We start from the raw sequence: 23,548 nt of genomic DNA, 5'->3' as shown, positions 1-23,548 counted from the left end.
ATAAATCTGGAATTTTCCTAGGTAACTTAGATAATTTTATGGTAATTAGCTTTAAACTTTCCTGATCTACCAAGAAAGCTCCTAAAGTATATGGACGAAGTCACACGGTAAAAACAATTCAGAAATGTTCCTGAAAAACAAAAGGCAGCAAATGTGCTTAAATTCTGACAGTAACGTATCTGACAAAAACCAGGAAGGTTTCGAGATAAATTTCAGCGACTTTCATGAAAATAACCTGGAAGTTTTCTGAGGAATTCATATATGAGGAATAAACGTTCTCAATAAAATCAGGAACCCTCCAAGAAACCTTGCGTATGATTATAGCACTCACTTGGCCCCATTCTGATTCACAAGGAAAGCCCCTTAAGAATTTTAGAAAACATGGCCAAAACTAACGCAGAACTGCAAGCAGATATCTAGCCCCTTATTCATCTGCACTTCTTGCAAAGCTACAGTATCCGGAGACTGTTTTTGGCTTCCTTTTGGGGCTTAGTCAATCTAGACAGACAGTAAAGAAGCTGAAACCGAAACACTTAATAAAAACGCTGATCATATTTTGAAATTGGTAGCTAAAAATATTTTTCATAGCAGTGAAAGTCTGCATTCACGCAACTTGTAGCATTTCAGGAAGCGTTTTTGTAAACATATTTGAATTTTTCAGGAAACCCAGAATGCACTACGCAAAACAAGTTTGTTTACTTGCTGGGTATAGCCACTAAGGATACTGGGCAATACAGCTTCCTCGGGGACAACCTCATTTCACATGTGAACTGTGAAGTTTCCAAACGGTTTTTTCCGGGGTTAGTTATTTGCGACAGCACAAAAGTCTTATGTGAAAGCGGTTAATGTGTATGTATTTTGCGCCGTCGTATTCGATGTGGTATCAGCATAAGTAGCAGTTTCGTACCCCGCTTGGTGGTCTCCAGCCACATCCAGGTAGAGGTAGTCCGTCCGGCCCGAGTGGACAGGGGGCGTCTAGTCCCGGAACGCCCTGAAAGAAAAGAAGAGCAGGGGTTGGACAGGAATGGATCCAACACGCTGCCTTGCACTGCACCTCACTCTTCACCCACAAAGCAAACGATTTATTTTCAGCCTCTATTTACAACAACGTTCGAATTTCAGCCAGCAAAGTCGGAAATTAAAAAACTTTTTAAACCCAAATTTTTAATGTATCGTATTACAAAAATCTTTTCGAAGTATGATTTCGAAAATTTTATTGCATTTAAAGTGAAAGGATGAATTTCAGCGGAAAATAATTTCTACTATTTCATAGGCCACGAAAGCCTACAGAAGTTCAGATAAGGGAAAAATTCTAACAAAAGAAAAATATGGGTTACCTGGGAATAAAACTTTACAGTCTTGATTTCAATTTGTTATTTTTACTAATCATATTGCTGTTGCCAGGCGAAGGATCTACAATCAGCAATTCAGGAAGGCAACAATCTTCGACCTTCACTGCTCAAGAAATCTCTCTTCTACAATAGCTAGGCTACGAACTGGACATTTCAAGGACATGAAGATATTACCAACTAATATTAAATCCTATGCCATCTGCAAGCACTGTCCCCATTCACAACTAACCCCCAGATCATATTTTTAATTGCCAGACCATTATTCGCTCCCTCATCCAACTAGGAGCACCACCAATTGAAATCCTCTACAGCCAACGGGCTCCAGAATTAGCAGATCATGTCACCAAGACTTAAGGAGGCATGTAAACCTTTCGCACTCTGCACTACATTAGACACGACAACATCAACAACTAATCATATCGTCCATTTTATGAATTCCTTTGTATCCTCATAAATATAATAGCCAATGATCGAGCAACTCGCGTGTTTCAACAATGTAACTCGAGCCACGGCATGATAATTTGATAATGTGTTTTGGTAATGTTTGACATGCAGGGAGAGGCTTTATTGTAACAAGGCGGAACTGGATCCAGTAACTTAACTGTTTTACTGTAAGAAACGAAAAAGTGGTCAACTATGAACGTTATCTCCTGGAGTTTAGGATTAATCCACCGGAGTTAGGGTTGCAATTTCATCTATCAAAATATCACCAAGCAGGCAATGGCTTCGTTCAAATGTAGAAGAAGAGAAGCAATTTTCACCTGTCATACCTTGACGGACGACTTTCTAGTATTAAATAATCTGCCAAATAAATAAAACCAAATATACTGTATAAGGTCTTCATGGAATGATTTGTCAAGGCTTTACTTAGTGATAAATTCACTTATCCTTTTAGATGAGAGCGATTTAAGTTATCGTATCCCATTATGCTGTTGAGCAATTTGCATATGTAAGGAAGTCTGTGGACCTGTTTTATCCTTGATGTATTTCATTATTACTTATTTTTTCACGTTTCTTTAATTTTCATGGCAACGAGAACTGGTGTTGTTTTTCTGAAATTCATTTCCTAAAACTAATTCTGAAAAATTAAATGGCAACAGCAATTTCAGCAAGATCACATTCACAAGCTGTACGAGCTGAGAGTAACAATACATAAGATTTTTGGAAGGGGAAAAGCATCAAGAACCGTAGTTTCACTATAGTTTCTGAGGAACCAAATCAGGCATCTAATTTAGTTGTTAAGGACATTTGGAATTAATTTAAACACTCTGAAACAACAGTATAGCATTTCACCAGATCACATATAAATTTTCAGTTTTGTAATTGAAGTTAAGAAGAGTGTTCACTGTTCAAGGTGAACCCTTGGAGGAAGTATGGTCCACCTTACTATTGTTGGCACTCAGAAAACTACAAAAATGTTTTATTTTATATACGCACCGCGCCTTTTCAAAATTAAGAGCAAACAACGATGCTTCACGAATAAACTTGTTTCGATAATTCTTGGTTTTAACGATCCTGGCGTCTCTCGTTTTCCACAACGTTTTTTAAACGAACGACAAAAATCGTGAGATGAACAGTACTAATACTAGTAAAGAGAATGTTTCATTTTGAAATTGTGAGAAAGATAAGGAAAGTATTCAAGGTGAACCCTCGGAGGAAGTCAGAAGAAAGAATGTTTCCTTTTGAAATCGTGAGAAAGATAAGGAAAGTATTCAAGGTGAACCCTCGGAGGAAGTCAGAAGACAGATTGTTCCCTTTTGAAGTCGTGTGAAAGACAAGAAAAGGATTCAAGGTGAACCCTCGGAGGAAATCGGGAGAAATAATGTTTCCTTTTGGAGTCGTAAGAAAGATAAGGAAAGTGTTCAAAGCGCACCTTCGTAGGAAGTCAAGAGAGAAAATGCTCCCTTTTGGAACAGTAAGAAAAATAAATACGGTTCAAGTTGAACCCTCAAAAGTCAAGAAATAGAATGTTATATATTTTTTCATAGAAATCGTGAGAAAGATACGGAGAGTGTTCAAGGCGAAACTCGGGAAAAATAAATTAGTAGAGGAATTTTTTTTTTTTCGAATTGTGAGGAAATGTTAGTGAAAACCTTTCCCTTTCTTCACTGTCACGCACACACCTAAGGGTCCTCCGTGCCTACCACAGCACTAGTAACATTTTTTTAGCAGTTTACTAATTGGATGGAGTCCCTCAGTCTTCTGATCAACTTCAGGAGCCGAGCAATCTTTAGTTCATCACCAACCAGACGCTCCAATGCCTTACCGATCAGGCCACTGTGGCCACTTTTTAAATCGCCGTCTGATGAGTCATTTCATTTCCCTTGAAAAGAGAAACATGGTACATATACGTACATAGTGTATATACCGTAATTTTCCATTTTCTACCAAACTATTTTTTTTAACGCCATAGCGTAGGTGTAGCAAAGTGAAAGTACAAAACTTCTCATTCGATGGTTAGAGTATTTGAGGAAGTGAAATGCAGAAAAAGCGGGAAATATGACGTTCAAAGTAAAAAAAAAAAAAACCTGTGACCCTCTTCCTCTAATCAACTCTAATTTGAATTCTGAAACTTTGAATTCAAATTATGTTTTTCGCAATCACGAGTTGCGACAAGATCCCACTCATTACAGTTATTGTTTCTAGAAATGGCTCCCCCCCCCAAGCATGTCCCTCCTCCTGGGTGGTTATGTGTGTATAGTGTGTGTGCAGGCTTAAGTGTGTGCACGTAGTCCTGTGTATGTGTGTAAAGGCGCTCACGCGTTGGCGAGTGTGTATGAGCATGCGTGTGAAGGACATGGACGCCACCACCCAGCAGAAGTGGATTCCGGGGGACAGTGGTCAGGACCAGAGCAGCCGTGCCGCCGCCGCGCCGGTGGGCGGTGGTGCTGCTGGTCCAAGCTGAAAAATAATCACAACGTCAAGGACTGCCAAATGAGAACAATAAGTAATCGTGATTGCTCAAAAAAAAAAAATCAGCATTCAGCCTCAGGCTTTTATTTGAATTTTGACGTCTTGAACTCAAATTATGTTTTTCGCAACCACGAATTGCGATAAGACCCAACCTGTTGATTTTCTTGTTTCTGCAAATGGCTCCTATAGCAATCAAAATTACGGAAAAATAATTTGAATTCAAGACATTAAAATTCAAATGTGATGCTGTTTTTGTCTGAAGAGGATTGTGTAAAGTCGAGAGTGCCAGCAATAAAATAAAGGTCAATTCCAGTGGACATGGACCCACTGCCCAGGCGGAGGCACATGCTCGCGGAGGCCCGTGGACCAGAGGAGTTTGATATTATAAGCAAAGAAAAGTAAAAAATCAAAGGAACATCAAATACGGTCAAGTGGAAACAATGAACAATGGTGATTGCTCAAAAAAAAAAAAAAAAAAAAAACCCTCTAATTTGAATTCCGAAACTTTGAATTCAAATTATGTTTTTCGCAATCACGAGTTGCGACAAGACCCTAAGACCCCCCCCCCCCGGCTCCCCCCCAAGCATGTCCCTCCTTCTGGGTGGTTACGTGTGTATAGTTGTGTGTGTAGGCTTACGTGTGAGCACGTATTCGTGCGTATGTGTGTAATGGCGTGCGCACGTAGGGGAGTGTGTATGAGCATGCGTGTGTAGGACATGGACGTCACCGCCCAGCAAAAGTGGATTCCGGTGGACAGTGCTCAGGACCAGCCGCGCCGCCGCCGGTGGACGGTGGTGCTGCAGCCTTGGTCCAAGCTGAAAAAGGAACCGTAACGTCAAGGACGGTCAAGTGAGAACAATAAGCAATCGTGATTGCTCAAAAAAAAATCACGGTGAGAACTTATTTTCCTTACGTTTGTACCGGTCAAGATCGGTGGTGCAGTCGAAGGGTGACGAGAAAAGGGGGAGGAGGTGCTTCCCTCCGTTATTTTACTTTAACACAAGACTCCCCTGATTTTTAAATCAAGGTCTTCAGTTATATTACGTCTTATATTAGCACCAGCGTGCGACCCTCACGTTTTACCATGACTATACAAGTGGTCAAGATGCATAATGTACTAAATAAAAGTTTATAAGCACCTCTACTAAAGTACATAGAAATGAAACTAGTACGTCACAAACAAAGCAAAATTTAACTCTAGAAACTGTATCAAATGTTATTGATTGGTTTCTTATCAATTGCAGTCTGTAAGTGCTTACTTTCGGGTTTCGTGAACCTGCAGTTACACCTACGAAAAACCACCCTATTGTTTTACGTATGTAACTGGAGCACTTATACAGCTAAAATAGGAAAATTAAGAAGAACAAGAAAAAAAAAAAAAAACGCTGTCTTGTAAGTGGCTCATACGAAACTCTAACTTCCAGCTTCATTCCCTTCATACATGTCTTTAACAAACATTATAATTGGCAGAAGAAAAACGCTTTTGGTATGCTCGACATTATGTCTTTCTGTTCAACTCGTATAAGAACAACTGGACAGTAATAACAGATGTAAAAAATCTTCTTGAGATAAATAATTGTCATTAACTTCAAATTATTTTCAGCAGAACCATAGAGTTAGTATTAGGAAGCATGCAAACACATTGCACGATGCGTAACAGAGCTCACATTTATAAAAAAAATATATATATATAAAGAAAACACACTGTTCTCGAAAAAATAATTACCAAAAACAGCATGCAAGTGAGGTGCAAAGTGCAAGTGACAGACAAATGCATCGTCATAAAACCAATATTATTTACACCAAAACATACATTTAAGTACATTGGTACCCTCTGTAAAAGCCAAGAGCTTCCCGGTATACTCTTACGATATTTCAAGAGCAAGATAGGTTTGTTTTGTTTAGTGACAAGATTTCCCAAGTGAACAATGACAACAAAGGCTAGACCTAGAAAGGATTTCATGCTTTAGAGCGGATTTTTCAAAGTTACGGTATTTTTAACGTAATAGCAGCAAATTACCGTCCCTAAGCCAAGACTAAGGCCCAGAACTACATGCAATATACCAGACTGTCCGGTTATCACATCCAAACACTGCAGCTCACCATGCTGCGGGCACTCGATGGTGAGAAAAATCTACTTTATCTGCCAGTTTGTGGGCACTCTCAATTTCAATGAGATGATATCTGCCTACAGCTCGGTTATTCACCAATCCAGAGTCGTGAGTTCTAATTCGGACAAAACTGCAGGTTCTGTATGTGATAACCGGGATGTCTGGTACATTGCATGTAGTTCTGCCTTAGCCCTGGCTTAGGGGCGGTAACTTACTGCTAAATACCCAAGCTTTGCCTTCAAATCACGAGACGAACCGCACCATGTTGCGGACACTGGCTGGTGAGATAAATCTACTTTATCTACCAATTTGTTGGTACTCTCAATTTCAATGATTCTCATCTGCCTTCAGCTCGGTTATTCACTATTCGAGACTGATTAGTTCTAATGAGAACGAAACTGTAGTCTCCAGATGTGATAACCGGGCTGTCTGGTAGGTTGCAGGTATTTTTAATGTAGGTTTTTCTTTTGCTATTAAATTACTTAAACTTCTACAAATGCAGCAAGTAAAATTAATCATAAACAAGCGCATTCTTTTCTATTTAATAAACTGAAATTATACAAATAATGCTAGCATTTTTGAAAAGACGGAATCAGCACCATTAAAAAGAATAATAAATGAATGATTACCGAGCTGCGTCTCACTATTATTAGCCCGCCTTTGATCAAATGAATATCCGTAAAATCAAAACTAGAATAGAAGTAAAATTTACTCATGAAAATGGACGAGGATAAAAATCCTGAATGAGATAGACAAATAATAACGCCGTTACTTCAAAAGTAATTCTCAAATAGTAGACGCTATGCTTTGAAAAAATAAAAGAATGTTACTGATGTATGATGTTTTGATAGTATAAAAAAGGGAATGTAAAAGAAATTAAAACCGGTTTTAAGAACCTTGAGACACACAAGAGGTTAAAAAAGAAAAAAAGAACTACAAGAAAATACCTACAAGTCTGCGTAGCACGTGTAAATGAATCAGAGATCGAGAAACCGAAAAATAAATTACGCATGCGAATAAATCTTAAAATTTTTAAAAAAGAGAATCATAATAATAATCATAAAAAAAAACAATGAAAAAATTGTTTTCAACGAAAATGTAGTGCATATGCGTCAGGGCCAAGTTTTATAAGACATGCATTCATAGTTTTTTTTTTTTTTTTTTTTTATCTTTTATACATTTGCGAACTCAAAATGTTTTTTACAGCATGAATAAAAAAAAAGTTGCTCAATTGTTTCATGTTTACGTAAAACATTGAAAAGTTTTTTTTTCATGGCGGGTGGGGGGAGGGGACACCATAAATTATCTCCTGGGTGACATTCGTGCTAGATACGCCACTGACATTTAATCACATGGATATTGCTTTTGTATTTTCTAAAACGAATTGAATTTTCAACACGATTTAGAGAGTCTAAACGACTTAACGTTTTCAGAGGGTACCATTGTAGCAAAAAAGAAAAAATAACAAATTGTTAGTGACACAAGAGAAAGAGAGAGATAGGTGCGCACCTGGTCGCCTTTGTCTCCTTTTTCACCCCTTTTTCCAAGTTTTCCACGTGGTCCCTGAAAAGTAGTGGAAATGCTTAACACTTACCAGCACGATGATTGTCAACTATATTCTACTCTAACGCAGCGTCATGATCAATTCCGCAATAATTTTACAGCACTGATCAGGATCATGTTCAATTCCGCAGTAGTTTTACAGCACTGAGCAGCGTCATGTTCAATTCCTCAATAATTTTACAGCACTGAACAGCGTCATGCTAGATTCCGCAATAATTTTACAGTAATGCGCAGCGTCATGATCAATTATGCAATAATTCTACAGCATTGCACAAAAAAATGATCAATTCTACAATAATTCGATAGTAATGCGCAGCGTCATGACCAATTGTGCAATAATTCTACAGCACGGTACAGCCTTTTCTCCAATGCATCAATAACTCCCACTGAGACATCATAAACATCACTGAGATGCGTCATATTCAATGCTGTAATAAACTACAGCACTTGGCACTTTCTTTGAGAGTTTGAAAAGCAGGGGTTCCCGCCAAGGGGGGGGGGGGATGGCGCAGACTGCGCTAATGAAATTTTAAGTGAGGAGTTTTCAGGGGTATTTTCTCTTTTTTTGGGGGGGGGGGGGGGGTGAGTGCGCCTTTGCTCTTAGGGCGGGGGCATCCCTGTGTAAAGAATTAATAAATGTTGAATAATAAAATGCTATTATGCGTCAAACTGTTGAACATACAATTGCAAACGGAATTGACATTAGAGGTAGTAACGTAATGGCATTTGAATGACAACCTTAATTACATATAGGCGTGGGGATTCGATGCAATTCTTTACTGCACGTAACGTTTTGCAAGTAATGCAAATGATTAGTTAAAAAAAGGAATTATTTGGATATGAAGTCATTATTTGTACTGAACAGTGACTAGTAGCAATATATGCAAATAAAGAAGTCACAGTAACAGCGTAAATTACTTTTTCTTTGTCTGTAATTACTTAAAGTTACGAAATGCTTCTAACCACTTGCAAACTGTTACAAAACTGTCAATAGGGGGGGGGGATCCATATAAACATAAAACTAATAAATGAAAGGTTTTTTACGCTTTGAGAACTTTCTGCTTAAGATATCTGAGAATTTCCGTGCTGGAAACATTTGAAATCAATTTGAAATAAAAATTTGATTCAGAACGAAAATTGATAGAAATGGGGAAAGTGAAATATTGAGCATGTATGTATTTTTTAATTGTTACTGAAAAAATATGTTCTATAAAAATGTTCAAAAAATTTTTATTGTCAAGACTTTGTTTTTCAAAAGGTAATACTGATTAGATTCTGAAATTGATTTAAATTTTTAGCAAAAAATGTTAGGAGAATAAAAAATCCTACAGCATTTGCGTGAATTTAGCCTATAACAAAAAAATTAGGTACATTCAGACGCATGAAACATTGATGGCATTTATTTCATTTATCAATTCATTAAGTAATCTCATTCATACATGTATTTATTTTATTCATTTATTATTCTGTTGAATAATAAGTCTCTGCATTAGTACAGAATGAACTGTGCTAATAATGAAATCTGTGTCAATAACTCTTAATAAATTTAACCATACATATTTATATTGACTTTTATATTTAAACGGTAACTATTAATATTTCTTTTGACGAATTGCTTCGTTGTTTTGTTCCAACTGTTTACATATTAAAAAAGGCGTGTCAGTGCACAAAAGCATGCAATGTGATTAAAGTGCAGACACAACAAGCATATGAATGTAATGCATGCGAATGGAAACAGGTGCTTTTAAACACAACTCTTTGAGAAAACATCATTTGGTTTCAATAAATGAATAAGAACTCTTAAATTGAGAATTTAGAAACTCCTCGGAGTTTCTGAAAACTCACAGGTGGTCCATTGTCTCCTTTATCTCCTCGTGGTCCCTGAAAAAGGAAAGAAAAAAAATGGTTTCGTTAAACTCAAATTGCGAACATTAAAAACACAAAAATGAGACATGAAAAATATCAACTCATTCTTCTCTGGTGACTTTAAGGGAGAATAAGGTATACAAGGTACTATAGCTCTTAATTTTTCAATTATTTACAATTTATGACTAAAATGAAAAACCAACATAAATAAAGCAAAAATGCTCAGGAAATGCAGCATTTAGTCTTCATCAGTGTTAAAAAACTTACCCCACATCCAGACAGTCGTGCGCGAACTGAGCGTCAACCACGTGGACAACAGTATTTATACCAAATGGATCAACCTATAGGAAATCCTCACAACTCAGTTCGCTCACGACTTTCTGGTTGTGTGGTGAGTTTTTTGCACTGATGAAGAGGCTCTATTGTAGCCTTGAAATAGCTATATGCTGCATTTTTCCTGAGATTTTCTGCTTTATTAAAGTTGGTTTTTCATTTTAAACTTATTGCATCACAAAGCTTATTTGAGGCAGCGAGAAGCAAAGGGATATAAGTGGATATAAGCTTTATAAAGTTTTGGGGAAAACGCGTTTCAAGTTTAGATTCTATGTAGGCTTTATTGATTTTTTTTTCTAAATCATGCTGTATATCAGCACCTACCAGGGTTACTAGTACCATCTCTTGCCCAAAAATAGAGGAGAGGTTCTCCTAACATTTGCACTGGTTTTTCATTTACACCCCTTTGCTTCTCACTGCCTCATTTGATCATTTTTCTACTTTTTAGCATTATTTTCAGAAATTAAAACAGATTTCACTTTCTATTTGAGTGATAACGATATTGGTTGCAAGTTTTTAAAACAGCTGTCTGGATAGTTAAACATCCGAATGAACAATTATGATTTAATTAGTTTGTTATTACTTCACTTAAAACTACTACTTCAGCGAAAATTCTTTCCCAATAACAACTTTCACATCAGTGTAAATGTGATTTCAATATGAATATCATTAAGATTTTATTAAGCCATTTCGTACTTTAATTCTTGTACGAACGCACTTTTTTTGACATCTTATGCAGTAAAATATGTTAATAAAAAAAAAAGTGAGATTAGTTTGTAACACAATTGAGACAAAAGCAAAACATGTCGCGAAAACTAAAGCATATTCTATGAATTTATTTCACTAAGTTATAACTGTTATGATGCTAGAAAATATGTCTAATTTTTTACGCGCTGAAGATCTATTAAAAAATAAATAACTAAACAGATAAAATCAAATAAAAAATAAAAGAATCAAAAGTATAATTTACCGGTAAGCCAGGAATGCCATCAGTACCCTACATAATAATGAAAAACAATGTAACGCAACAAATAGAAAATAATACAAAACAGAAAACCAAAATAAAAAAAATGTAACCAGTTTAAAAAATTTAATTTAAAATAATAAAACACACGAAATTAACAATAATAAATAATAATAATAACAAAAGACAGGAGCATGCAAAAAAATAATGTCAAATCAACTGGCAAAAAATAATTTCCAATATTTTGATTTTTAAATTTCTTAAAAAATACTCTAATTTTTTAAAATAATCTTCATGCTTTAAGATTTTACAATATAAATCGGTAAGTTAGAAAGTACCACCAGATAGCAAAAACAATTTAAATTTTTTATAGTTCACTGGAGTACATGCAAATCGGTCGGTTAGAAAGTAATACAAAATCTATTTAAAAAAAAATTAATTCCATGTCCATTTACATTGCTTCCTTCTAGTTTTCGTTCATTTGTCGTTTGGCCTACATTGTGTGGGCTTTTCGTTCTTCTTTTATGCACTGATGGCTTGCATTTGACAGCCCCGAAACAGCTGTTTGCTGAGTTTTTAACTCTATTTTAATGCTTTATTTGTAATGTGTACACGTTGTGTCGTTTTACTCATTCCATAGTACAAAGTTTTCGACTGCTTTTTTACAATGTTAGAAAGTATCACTAGATAACAAAAATAATTTCATTTTTCTTATTACTCACTTGAGTACATGCAAACGCTATGTTAGAAAGTCACCAGATAACGGAAATAATTTCTTTTTTTTTTTTAATTGCTCACTGGAGTACATGCAAATTGGTATGATAGAAAGTATCAGCAGAAAACAAAAATTATTCATTTTCATTGCTTACTGGGGTACATGCAGATCGGTATATTAGAAAGTATCACCAGACATCAAAAATTATTAATTTTTTATTGCTTACCGGAGTACACGCAAATCGGTATGTTAGAAAGTATCACCAGATAACAAAAATAATTTTAGTTTTTTTACTGTTAAGGGGAGTACATAAAAATCAATATGTTCGAAAGTATCATCGAATAAAAAAAAATAATTTTAGTTTTTTTAGTCTGGTTAAAGTGTTGAGTTCAAAAAAAAGGTATTGCAATACTAAACTTTTTTTAGCTTGTAAAAATTCGGAAAACGTGATACATGATATTTTAACAACATTTTTGTCTCTTATAATAATTAATGTGCGAAAAGAAATAGCGCTTAAGCGCCTCTCATTTTGCATCGAATTCTGACGACCAAACGGTACCACCTTGAGGGTCACGGATTAGGACAAAAATTTAACAATAGGTCCATCCCCTCTGGGTATGAGCGCAGATAAAGCGGTTTGACTGCATAGGCCCTGGTTTGGCTGCAACGAAGGTCCAAAGCTGCTAGTTTTGTAACAGAAATGCAATGACGTTTCCATTGGAATTTCAGACTTCGACACTATGTTCGATCTCAACAACACCTTTGGCATCCTTTGTTAGAAAATTCAGTGTGAGGGAGAACACGTATTTATTTATGGGCACTATCTACGTTATTTCAAAAGTAGAAACGATCTTGCGTTTTTTTTTTTTTGTGTGTGTGTGTGTGTTCCATGTGCAATAAATCAGAGCTTTTTCTCCTCTCATACTGTTTGCTTATCAATATCGGATATCTTTGACAGCAGACGATAAATATCCAGTTAAAGTAAAAGTTTTTTATAGCAAACGACAATTATTTTTTTACTAACAAACGAATAATATAAAACGAAAATAATTAATTTCATTTGCAAACGATAAATATCCTGTAACTATGTTATTTTGACATTCAAGTTCTTGAAATTAAAAGTAGTAGCCAATTTAAATTTGAGAACCCCACTTACTAAAAATTAGTATCCAACATAATTAAATCAAAGGTAAGCATGCAAATTACTCATACTACAGTACAGTAGATGGAAAAGGGATAAAAGTGGTAATTTTAAAGGAAACTCCATTGCATCCTAGTTATAAATTAACAACTTTGGAGCCCCGTTATAGCCGAACTAGGGCCTATGCAGTCAAACCGCTTTACTTGCGCTCATACCCAGTGGGAATTGTACTATACCTAGAATTTTGTCTAAATCCGTAACCCTCAAGGTCGTGCCGTTTGGTAGTGAGAGTCAAGATTTTTGATCACGTGCAATGAGGCAATGGCGAATTTAGAGGTTTTGGGAGCCCTTCGCAATGCATTTTTTGGGGACCATCAGAATTGAACAGAACTTAAAAATATTTTTCATGTACCTTTTGGAGTCCCTTCAGAACTCCTACTTTGTGGGGTCCCTTGCAATTGTGACAGTTGCGACACATATGGTAAATCCGCCATTGAAATGAGAGGCATTGAACTGCATTTGTCTCATTCACTATAGCTGGGGTAAAAGTAACTTGGCGGCGTCATAATGCTGTGAATAGGATCTGAGTAGCCTTCACAATGCTGCCAGGTTAGGTTAGCCCCCACTCTATAAGTTTTTAGCATCAAAACCAGTCTCAATCTATTTTTTAAAACTTTACAGGAAAGACAAAAAAAAAAAAAAAAGTGTTCCACGCTGTGTGTGAAACACTTTTTTTTTTACTATTTAAAACATTTTTTTTTTTTTTTTGAATAACATTCGGTGTACGACCTTTTTTTTTTCTTTTCTTTTTTTAGTCTAAAACTATTTACAGATAGAAAGAATTTGGATTGAGCTAGTTTTGAAGTAAATCAGCGCGTTTTTAGTTTTATTTCTTAATTTCCGATTTAAATTCCAATTAAATTCACGTGGTTTCTCACTTTCCTACTCTGCACTATCCTGTGCAATCTAAACTACGAGTCAATTAAGTAATTTATTTCACTAATGTTGTTGATGTTAACCATACTATTGTACATTGGATGTGATAAATCATGCATGATAAAGTGATGAACTGAACAGGTTTTGAAGTAAAACGTGCTTTTGTGCAGTGGATTTTGAACTGTTTGAGAGGGGTTCGTTCGAATTGCTTTGTGGCTGGATAGTATATAGACAAAGTATAAAATTATGAATACCTCCCCCACCCCTTTAAAAGTTCGTGGATGGATTTGGTTTAGATACTAAGTGATAAATAATGGCTTCATTATTGAGAATAAAAGACACATTATGACATGCGTCAGGGTCTTGAAATTTTGATGATATTAATAACATTCTGTAACGCACCGGAAGTCCAGGTTCTCCCTTTTCGCCTTTCAAGCCCGATTCGCCACGTTCTCCCTAAAAAATATAAAATGAGTGTTAAATACTGAAAAAGACAGAGAAGGAGCAAATATGCATGCGTTCCCGGCAGCAGAAACAGCGCGATGTACATCGCAGATTCTTGAGAAAATAATGCAGACTATTTCTTAGTTGAAGGAAAAAAAAAAAACTAAATTTTTTAAAGAAATATAATAAGAATTTCAGCTGGTGAAGATTTGTACCATATTTTCCAAAATATGTTCCACAAGTAGCTATTATATTAGCAGTTTATTTTTAAGCCTTTTTTGGTGTCGATTTAGATTTTACAAGTACATACTGTCCAACTACGGATTGTATGGAATTGGCAAACGTCCAGTTACGACGAGTCTATCTGAACGAGGAGGAAAAGGAAAATTTTGATGCGCGTGTTCGGCTTATTTGAATGAGACTCTGCTTAATTTAGAGGCTAACATACATACATCTGCAAACGCCGATATCCGTAAAATGGAATAGACACGCCCATTTCCGCCTGTAAACCGGATGTTTGCCCTTCAATACAATCCATGGTCGGACAGTATTCTAATGTCAGTTGTCTTGCAGACTATTGGAAAAACAACTGCTACCGAGAATCCGTCTTTGTATTATAGTTTTACTGCTTCAAAGGTCCATTTAAAATGTTATGTATCAAGAGGCGCCCCAAACTCAAACTTTTGGGAGGGTGGAAATATTCAATTTGTCGAGTAGAATTCTAAATTTTGCCGAATGAAACTCCAAATTTCGCCACACAGAGCTCTAAACTTTGCCGAATGGAGCTTCAATTTTCGCCGAATGATGATAATTTTGCCAAATAGAGCTCCAAATTGGCCGAATGATGATGATTTTGCGGAATCGTCAGACAAAAATAGCCGAATAAAGAAATTTTTGGGACATCACAGTGACCTCCTGTCGTACGCATCCAGAGAAATTACTAGGGATTTTATGAGAACATGGAGTATAAAATGGTCAACTATCGGGTGGTTATAATTAAAATCACCCTGCTTCAATTATACCTTAACATCCCCCTGCGTATACCTCGTTATAATTCACATATACCAAGTTTCAGAGACATACACGTTTTTTAGAACGAGCTCAACGAAGGTTTACAACATATATACCAAGTTTCAGTGACATACATTTTTTAGAATGAGAGCTAGCTCAACGTAGGTCTACAACATATATACCAAGTTTCAATGACATGCATTTTTTTTAGAACGAGCTCAACGTAGATCTACAACATAAATACTACCAAGTTTCAATGGCATACAGTTTTTTTTTTTAAGGACGGAGATCAACGTAAGTCACACTGGGAAACTTTAACTATAACCAGCTAAACCAAATAATTATTAACCAAGCTTAGTATTTTTAAAAAAAGTTTAAGAAAATATATTTGAAAAAGTCTTTTATGAACTTTCAAAGAAAAGACATGATCCGCAACTTTTACATTGATTACAACTTCTAAAATGAAAATAAGGATGCAATTTTTAGTCAATTTTCTTGGGAAAAAAGGTGTGAAACCGAAGTATGTTTATTATTGCACATTATTATTTTTTTTAAATACAGAATCCATTCGTTTTCACTTTAAATTTGAGATCATAGATATTAAATATTTTCTACTTATAAGAGCTGAATGTTTGTCATATCTTTCATTTAGAAACAAGAATAATGATATCTGATGCATCAAAAAAAGAAAAACAAATAGAGAGAACGTTTTCATAAGAATAAATAAATAATTTACAAAGCTACTCACTTTCATTCCGTCTAAACCGGGGGGACCCTGAAAAAAAAATCAGCTATGAGAAAATTACTCATTTAAATAATGAACATTATCAAAGCAGCATTGAAAAAAACAAATATTTTTTTCTAAGCAACAAAACAAAAAACTATTTTATTGTGTATTGTGCATGTAAAATAAAGACTGAAACGCCATCTTGAAACAGTGAGCCAGTTCTCACCTGAAAAACAAAAACATTAAATGAAAATGAAACCTGAAGAAAAATTTAACAAACATAAAAGTATTGAAAAAAAAATTAAAAAAATAGTAACATTTAAGATCAAAAATTTTCAAGACGCAACGAACATTTTGAAATCTGACACATTGAGAACGAGAATTATATTCCTATTCTTTCGATAAACAAGTTTTTTTTACGCTGAACTGAAGTGAAGATCATAAACCTTCTTCCTCTAAAGTCCTTCCTTTCTAAAGTATCTCTCTATGTAAATGTCTTTTGATAAATTTGATTCAGGCGATATAGTTGCAGCACAGGCACACTGTTGATCAACGATATTTTGCCAGCCAAAGAGTACGAATTTTCATTAGTGTTTTTAAAAATAACCTTGTAAGTTAATTTATCAAACTGTATCATGTGATGAGTTTTGAAACAACTTTGTAATAAGTTCCTGTAAAGTCAGGTGAGGTAAAATGAATTTTGCAAAAAAAAAAAAAAAAATTAGAATTTTCAAACTTATTCTTTTATTGCCATGAAAATTTATGCATTTTTTACATTAGAAGTACTCATTATTAGAAGTATTTTTAAACTATCTTTTTTTTTTTAAATTGGGCAACATTTTTTAGTATGAAGTGATATCATTTCTGATTTTATGTTTGAGTCAGCCTATCAACTTTAAAGTTTTCTGTTCTGCACCACATTTCTTATCAAAAACTCCAGCTACGTTCAAAATACAAAAACTTCTTGCATTTATAAAGAATCTATTACAATACCTAGAAAAGTCGTATCAATTTTAATTTTTGTTTTTGAGCAGAGAGTTTAGGCTTAACTATTTGTGCATTCCAAAGCAATGTTTAATATTCTAAATGCTTCTCTTCTCTCGAGAAACAAGTGAAATAGAAGTTGAAAAGTCTCCTCTCTAGTCACTAGCAACCAGGGAAACAAAACTTGATTCGAGGAATGAAAAAACAAAGAAAAAATGTCTACAAGCAAGTAAAGATGATGTTGATGGAAATAATGGTTGCCAAAAGTCCGCAAAAAAAGAGTAAAAACAAAGAAATAGAAAAAAAAAGTTTGCTATTCTTTAACGAAAACATTACCGCAAATTGGAACAAAATTTAAGATGGAATTCAAACTGAAAACACCATGGCAACTCTTTCAGACGAATTATTCGCTGGTTTTTACCTATGGCCCCAGTACTAAAAAGTCAGATATTTCAAGGCTAAAAATAACTCAATTTATGGACATTTTGCACCATACGTATTAGGCTGTCTTCCAATGTTTATTATGCGTATGTTATAACTAATGCAACTTTCCTTTTAGTACTGATGTAAAATATCTGCGAATACTTTTTGTATTTCGTTATTTATTTTGTTCTTAAAAAAAGTCCTAATAATCACACAATTATTTGGAAAATACCAAAACAGTTAACTTCTTATCTGTATTGGTACTTTTTAACCAAGTTGTTGATAAATTGGCAAATATGATCTTCAGGCCCGACGAGAGGCCATGTCAGCCCAGTCGAAAGCTAGGGCCGGAGCCGGGGGGGGGGGGGACACCCGGCGACCCTGACGCAAAAAAAAAGAAATTTAAAAAAAAAATGAAAGAGAGAGGAAAAAGTCAGAAAGAAAGAAAAGGGGGAGGGGGACTCCGAATACGCGAAAACGTAAAGATAAAGCAAAATTTACTCTTTTGGTATTTACTGTTGTGGCACTTAAACTAGAGTTAATTGTTTTCTAGTAAGCAGTTTTGATGTCTTCTTTTCCTTTTTTTAATGGGGGGATAGGGGGCCCAGCGACACAACTGACAAGGGGCCCACCTTGGCTATCTGCGACCTTAGTAGTTAAAGTTCCAAAATTATTTTCAAAATTACTTAAATGATGAATGTTTGAACGCTTTTGTTCAATTTCATTTCGGTCAACGAACAAATAATTACTCTCCAAAGTGCGAAGAGAAAAGAAAGAGTAAAATTACAATAAAGTATAGATATTCAGTATTTCCAATAGCATCATTTAATTTAATTATTATTTGAAAAAATGATTCAATGAAATGCATATGAAAACATTTAGTTAGAAATAGTATTATTTTGAAGGAACCATACGCACCGTAGCGCCATTTTTCCCGTCTGATCCAGGGGGTCCATGATCCCCTTGCTTTCCAACAGGACCCTAAACAGGAAAAACAAGAAAATGTGCAAGAATGCTAGTTAAGCGGTAAAAATAACTGAAATATATTTTTGAATATGCAACCACGAACAATTCCATGAACAGAACTTGTCAACGCTCGTGGGAAAAGTTACACCAAAAAATTTAGATGTAGGAAAAAAAACAAAAACAGAAAAAAAGTGGGTAAGAAGGTTATTTAAACGATAAGGATAATTGAGATCTGCTTTTGAAAATATAATTTTATCAAGAAGAATGTTTCACTGCAAAGATAGTACTTTTGTACAAAAGCTACATTTACAGAAACTCAATTTGCGAATTCTATCGATTCTAGGAACTATATTTACCAACGCTCGGGATAAAAATTTCAACAAATAATTTAGCTCCTGTGGTAAAAAGAAAAAAAAAGAAAAAATTGTGCAAGAATGCTCTTTAAGTGGTAAAAATCACGGACTTCGTTTTTGAAAGTAATATAATCAAGAAGAATGTTTCACTGCAAAGATGGTACTGTCATACAAAAGCCACATTTACAGAAACTCAAAAAGCGAATTCTGTCGATCCCATGAACTAAATTTGCCAACGATCGGTATAAAAATTTCCCCAAATAATTTAACTCCTCTTTTTAGCCTCCCCTTTTCCTCTGGGAAAAAAGAAATTAGCAAGAAATTTTTTCGAAAGAATGCTATTTAAATAGTAAAAATCACGGACATTTATTTGTTTTAGAAAATAATATAATCAAGAAGAATGATTCACTGCAAAGATGGTACTATTATACAAATGCCACATTTACAGAAACTCAATTTGCGAATTTAATCGATTCCATGAACTAAATTTGGCAACGATCGGGATAAAAATTTCACCAAATAATTTAGCTCCTCTGGGAAAAAAGAAATTTGCAAGAAAAAAATTGATAGATTGCTACTTAAAAGGTAAAAATCAGGGACATTTGTTTTTGAAAATAATAAAATCAAGAAGAATGTTTCACTGCAAAGATGGTACTGTTATACAAAAGCCACATTTACAGAAACTCAATTTGCGAATTTAATCGATTCCATGAACTAAATTTGCCAACGATCGGGATAAAAATTTCACCAAATAATTTAGCTCCTCTGGGAAAAAAGAAATTTGCAAGAAAAAATTAAAAGATAAAGTTTCTAAAAAAATTTTTTTTTTTCGATTTGACATTGTATACAAGTGCTGGTTTACACTTTCAGACTCAAGTCGGAAGTCGGCACAGGTTTCCGTAGTTCAAATTATATGAAACTTTTTTTCACAATTGTTTTCACAAAAGAGGAAAAATATAAGAAGGTATGCGACTTTCATTTTTTGTGGGACACCCTTGGGTGTATGATATTTATTTACTTTATTTTTTGAAAAGTAGCGAAGTAGTGACTACGTCTCAAAAGTAGTTTGTAGTTGCTACACTTTAAAAAAAGTAGTTGTAGTTGTAGTTAAATACATTTGTAACTAAGTAGTTGTAGTTCACTACAAAAAAATGTAGTTTTTCTAACCACTGGTTTAAGGTATCAGAAATGGGAATCAATTTTGGCTCTCTTCATACAAAGTGAAATGAAGGCACAGTTTAGAGTTACTTTGAGGAAAAAAAAAAAAAAACATGAGCGCAACTGAACGGAAGAAAATTATGGTTTTGGGAAGCCTCTCGTTTGATTGCAATATTCTTTTCGGCATGGAATGCACGAGATTTGGCAGTCTTTCGTTATTTTACGGGGCCAAACTTCACTTATCTTTCCTTAAACTTCGTTTTGCATTTACACTTTTAAAAAGTTACGTAGTTTAATTTGAAAAATACTATTTTTAACGTCTTATCTTGAAAAAATGATAGTGCTCTCAAACTTGCAATATTTTTGTTCATTACTGTACATTAAGTTTCGAAAGGAAGCCATGATTATAGTGATCGAAGTACAAATAAATTGAAAAAAAAAAAAGTTCTTTCACTTCAGCAGTAAAAATGGTTTCAGTTTCTCATTGAGCACCACAACTTTCAAGGAAGGTTGAGTCGCGTCATTGGAGTTATTTTAAACATATTACATTTTTTGAATAATTTCAGAGAGTATGCTTCCTTGAGTTGATTTGTTTGAAAGTATGTTTCCTTGAAGCCAATGATAGAAATTATACACATAATTCTGTCTACCATCAAACGTACCATAAACGCGGGCTACTTTGGTCCAGATTTTGAAAATTTTGTCATCTTATTCTCAATAATTTTGTAACTATTCATACTTCCAAGCTGCGGAAACCAGTTTTACACAGCTAGAGGTCTCTTAATTTAATTTTTATATATTAATCACTTTGTTTCAAAACACTAATACCTGTTTTAATTGTTTTTAATTTGGACCAATGTTACCCTAACGTTTGGGTTACTTTGGCCCAACTCCAGCTCATTACTTGTGACGTCATAGACCACGTCTTGTTTGAAAAATCGGACATTTAAAACAATTATTTAAAAATTAAACGTTTTGAAAATAAAAGATTTTCTTCGTTGCATGTTATTATTATTATTATTATTATTATTATTTGCTCATTCTGTCACCTTTGGTGACTAAGAGTAGTGCTTTTGACTGATGGAAACCAGCTCTATTCAGTAGTTGTTATTTCTTTCGTTATATAGAATGTAATGTTTGTTTAGCATTCATTTCCTCTTTTCTTTGTTCTAAATGTCTGAAAATGAGTTTGCATTTCCAGTAAATTTGGTCAAACATTCTACCAATACATGTTTGTAATTAAATATTTTTAGTACGAGTGACGAGCATAATTTTTTTTACTGCATATTTGTAAACTAACAGTTGTTTTCCTCTGTTGTTTTGCATGAAGTGCTTCTGTACAATAACCTATAAAATTGCCATGTATTTAATACAGTTTTCATTTTATATTCATTTTTCTGTTTGGTGTTTATTTTTCTTTTCCTTGCGCTTTCGCGACTTTATGCTTTAAAGGTCAATAAATAGTGTCAAAGATATATGTGATAGATTAAAAAATGAGTTACGAATAATTTTCTTTAATATTAAAGAACAGCAATAATCCTTGACTTACCGGAAGACCCATAGGGCCAGGATCCCCTTTGTCACCTTTATCACCCTATTACAAAATTAAATAAATAAATAAATATTCACTTAAATTGGAGTACAATGTTTAACACAGAGAAATATACGAGTACTTTCATTTTTCTATATTCATAATACGAGAAGAAAATACTCGAATCCTAAAATTTTTCGACTTTCGAATGTCAACGAATTTACACATCTTAACTTACTATTTTTGGAAAACTACTTTGACTATTTATTGGAAAACGCATGTCTGTGTGTATGTATATAAAAACGTATGCATTATGCATGTAAACATTTTTTTTTGGGGGGGGGGGATCGCTCTTAACTCGAACCGTAATGCGAACCGGACTCAAACGAACTCAACGTAACTCAAACCAGAATCGAACGAATTTGTTACACTTATCACCATGTAAATTCGTGCTTATCGATTTTTAGAGAGAATTACAACAGGGGGTACCGCAATTGAACGTTTTTCTCGTTCAGCGCGAGTTGTGTCTAAAGAAGTAATGCAAGGATTTGTATAAAAATTTGTGTACAATTGTATCCCGGTGGGGAACGGTGCTGATTAAACTTTGGTGCCAATCGCTTCAAGGATGATAACGGTACAGAACGTTTTTCTTGTTGAACGCTGACTGCTACTTCACAAAAAGTAATGAAAAGATTTGCATAAAAATTGATATGCGGGGGAATCCGCGATGCGAAGGTACAGAAAGTAGAAAGTTAATCGAAGATCCGGAATTGAAAATGTGACAAAAATAAATGTGAAAGGGACGGCGTACAGAATTTTTAATTGACCCCTTTTTTTTCATTTAAACGCCACGCGACGAGGGACAAACCAAGAATTTCAACCTTTTGGCAGTGGCAACGCTCAACAAATCTTGTAGTCATTTTTGTCCATTTCTGGTATTGCAATCAGCACAATAGCTGTGTCAAATTCATTCTATAAAACACAATTTTTTGATCACAAAATTACGCATTGCATTTTTTCCACTCAGCAACAAACAACAAGCAAGAATCTTTTTAATTTTCATCAAGTAGATGTGTTTGATACCATATGGAGATATTCGTTTCTCTCGGTCCAGCCATCACATTTGCAACTTTTTTACCACTTCAACAGAAGTATTCCACCAGAGCATTTGCAGGTATCCCAATGAATAAGGAAAAAAAATATGCACACTAAAAAATATATTCTTGACGACAAACACAGATTCGCGAAAGATTTTTTTTTAAGTATCAAAAGCATCTTTTTAGTAAAATTTTTAGTTTTTCCATGTGATTTCGCTGCACTGAAGAATGTAGTCTGACATTTCATCAACTAGTTTTAAACATAATTTTCATAATTAATAGTTACGTTTTGTGAAGTGCTTTTTTAAAATTAAATATCAACAATAATATTCCAGGTTATTTTCTGATACTAAATAAAACATAAAGTTCTTACAGGTTCTCCTTTTTGTCCATCCATTCCTTTGTCTCCCTTGATTCCTGGTGGACCTTGAACTCCCTGGGGGCCCTGAAAATATTGGAGATACATTAGAAAGAATGCGCGAATGCAATAATAAAGAGAAGATCGGAACTAAATGACAAGCTAGAAATGAAAGTTGCTTGATTGTCATCACACAGATGAACTATGATATTTTAGAAACTTTTTTAATAGTAAAAGATGATCGTCCGAAAAATGAAGATCGTAGGAGCCTCTCAATAAGCAAATAAACAGATTTTAGTTTTGCCTTGACCATTTTTCAAGTGTCCCTTTTTCTAGATTCCCAATTGAAAAATCAAGGCAATGGAGGTTTTCGCCATTGGTACGCAATTTCTTACAAAGCTGTTCGAAATACAGCATGATAATGTGTTACAACAGCATTGGCAATAATTCGTAAACTCGTAGTAAATATGGAGTGACATTTTCTGATATAGCTTATGTTCTCTAAGTCACTCAAAATTCAGGCTTCCTGCTTAATCCACAACGAAGTTGCAGAGAGTCAAAATCGCCGTTAGTTGCTTCCAGAAAAGGATGTAACGGCTGCT

The 23,548-nt window shown here is 34.6% G+C and overlaps 1 protein-coding gene across 1 annotated transcript in view; it reads right to left on the bottom strand.

Annotated features, from left to right (window-relative positions):
• Positions 1-23,548, bottom strand: part of LOC129230228 (collagen alpha chain CG42342-like) — a 196,401-nt gene that overhangs the window by 637 nt on the left and 172,216 nt on the right. Inside the window, exons 12-18 of the mRNA XM_054864629.1 lie at positions 18,402-18,464; positions 16,098-16,124; positions 14,297-14,350; positions 11,109-11,135; positions 9,785-9,820; positions 7,886-7,939; positions 908-991 (exon numbers count right to left, since the gene is read on the bottom strand). Of these exons, the coding sequence (XP_054720604.1) occupies positions 908-991; positions 7,886-7,939; positions 9,785-9,820; positions 11,109-11,135; positions 14,297-14,350; positions 16,098-16,124; positions 18,402-18,464 (345 nt within the window). The remainder of the gene's footprint in view (positions 1-907; positions 992-7,885; positions 7,940-9,784; positions 9,821-11,108; positions 11,136-14,296; positions 14,351-16,097; positions 16,125-18,401; positions 18,465-23,548) is intronic.

This window comes from Uloborus diversus, chromosome 9 (genome assembly GCF_026930045.1).
Source record: "Uloborus diversus isolate 005 chromosome 9, Udiv.v.3.1, whole genome shotgun sequence".
Lineage (NCBI taxonomy): Eukaryota > Metazoa > Arthropoda > Arachnida > Araneae > Uloboridae > Uloborus > Uloborus diversus.
Note: the sequence above shows the minus strand (reverse complement) of the source record. Positions and strands in the feature narration are given on the sequence as shown.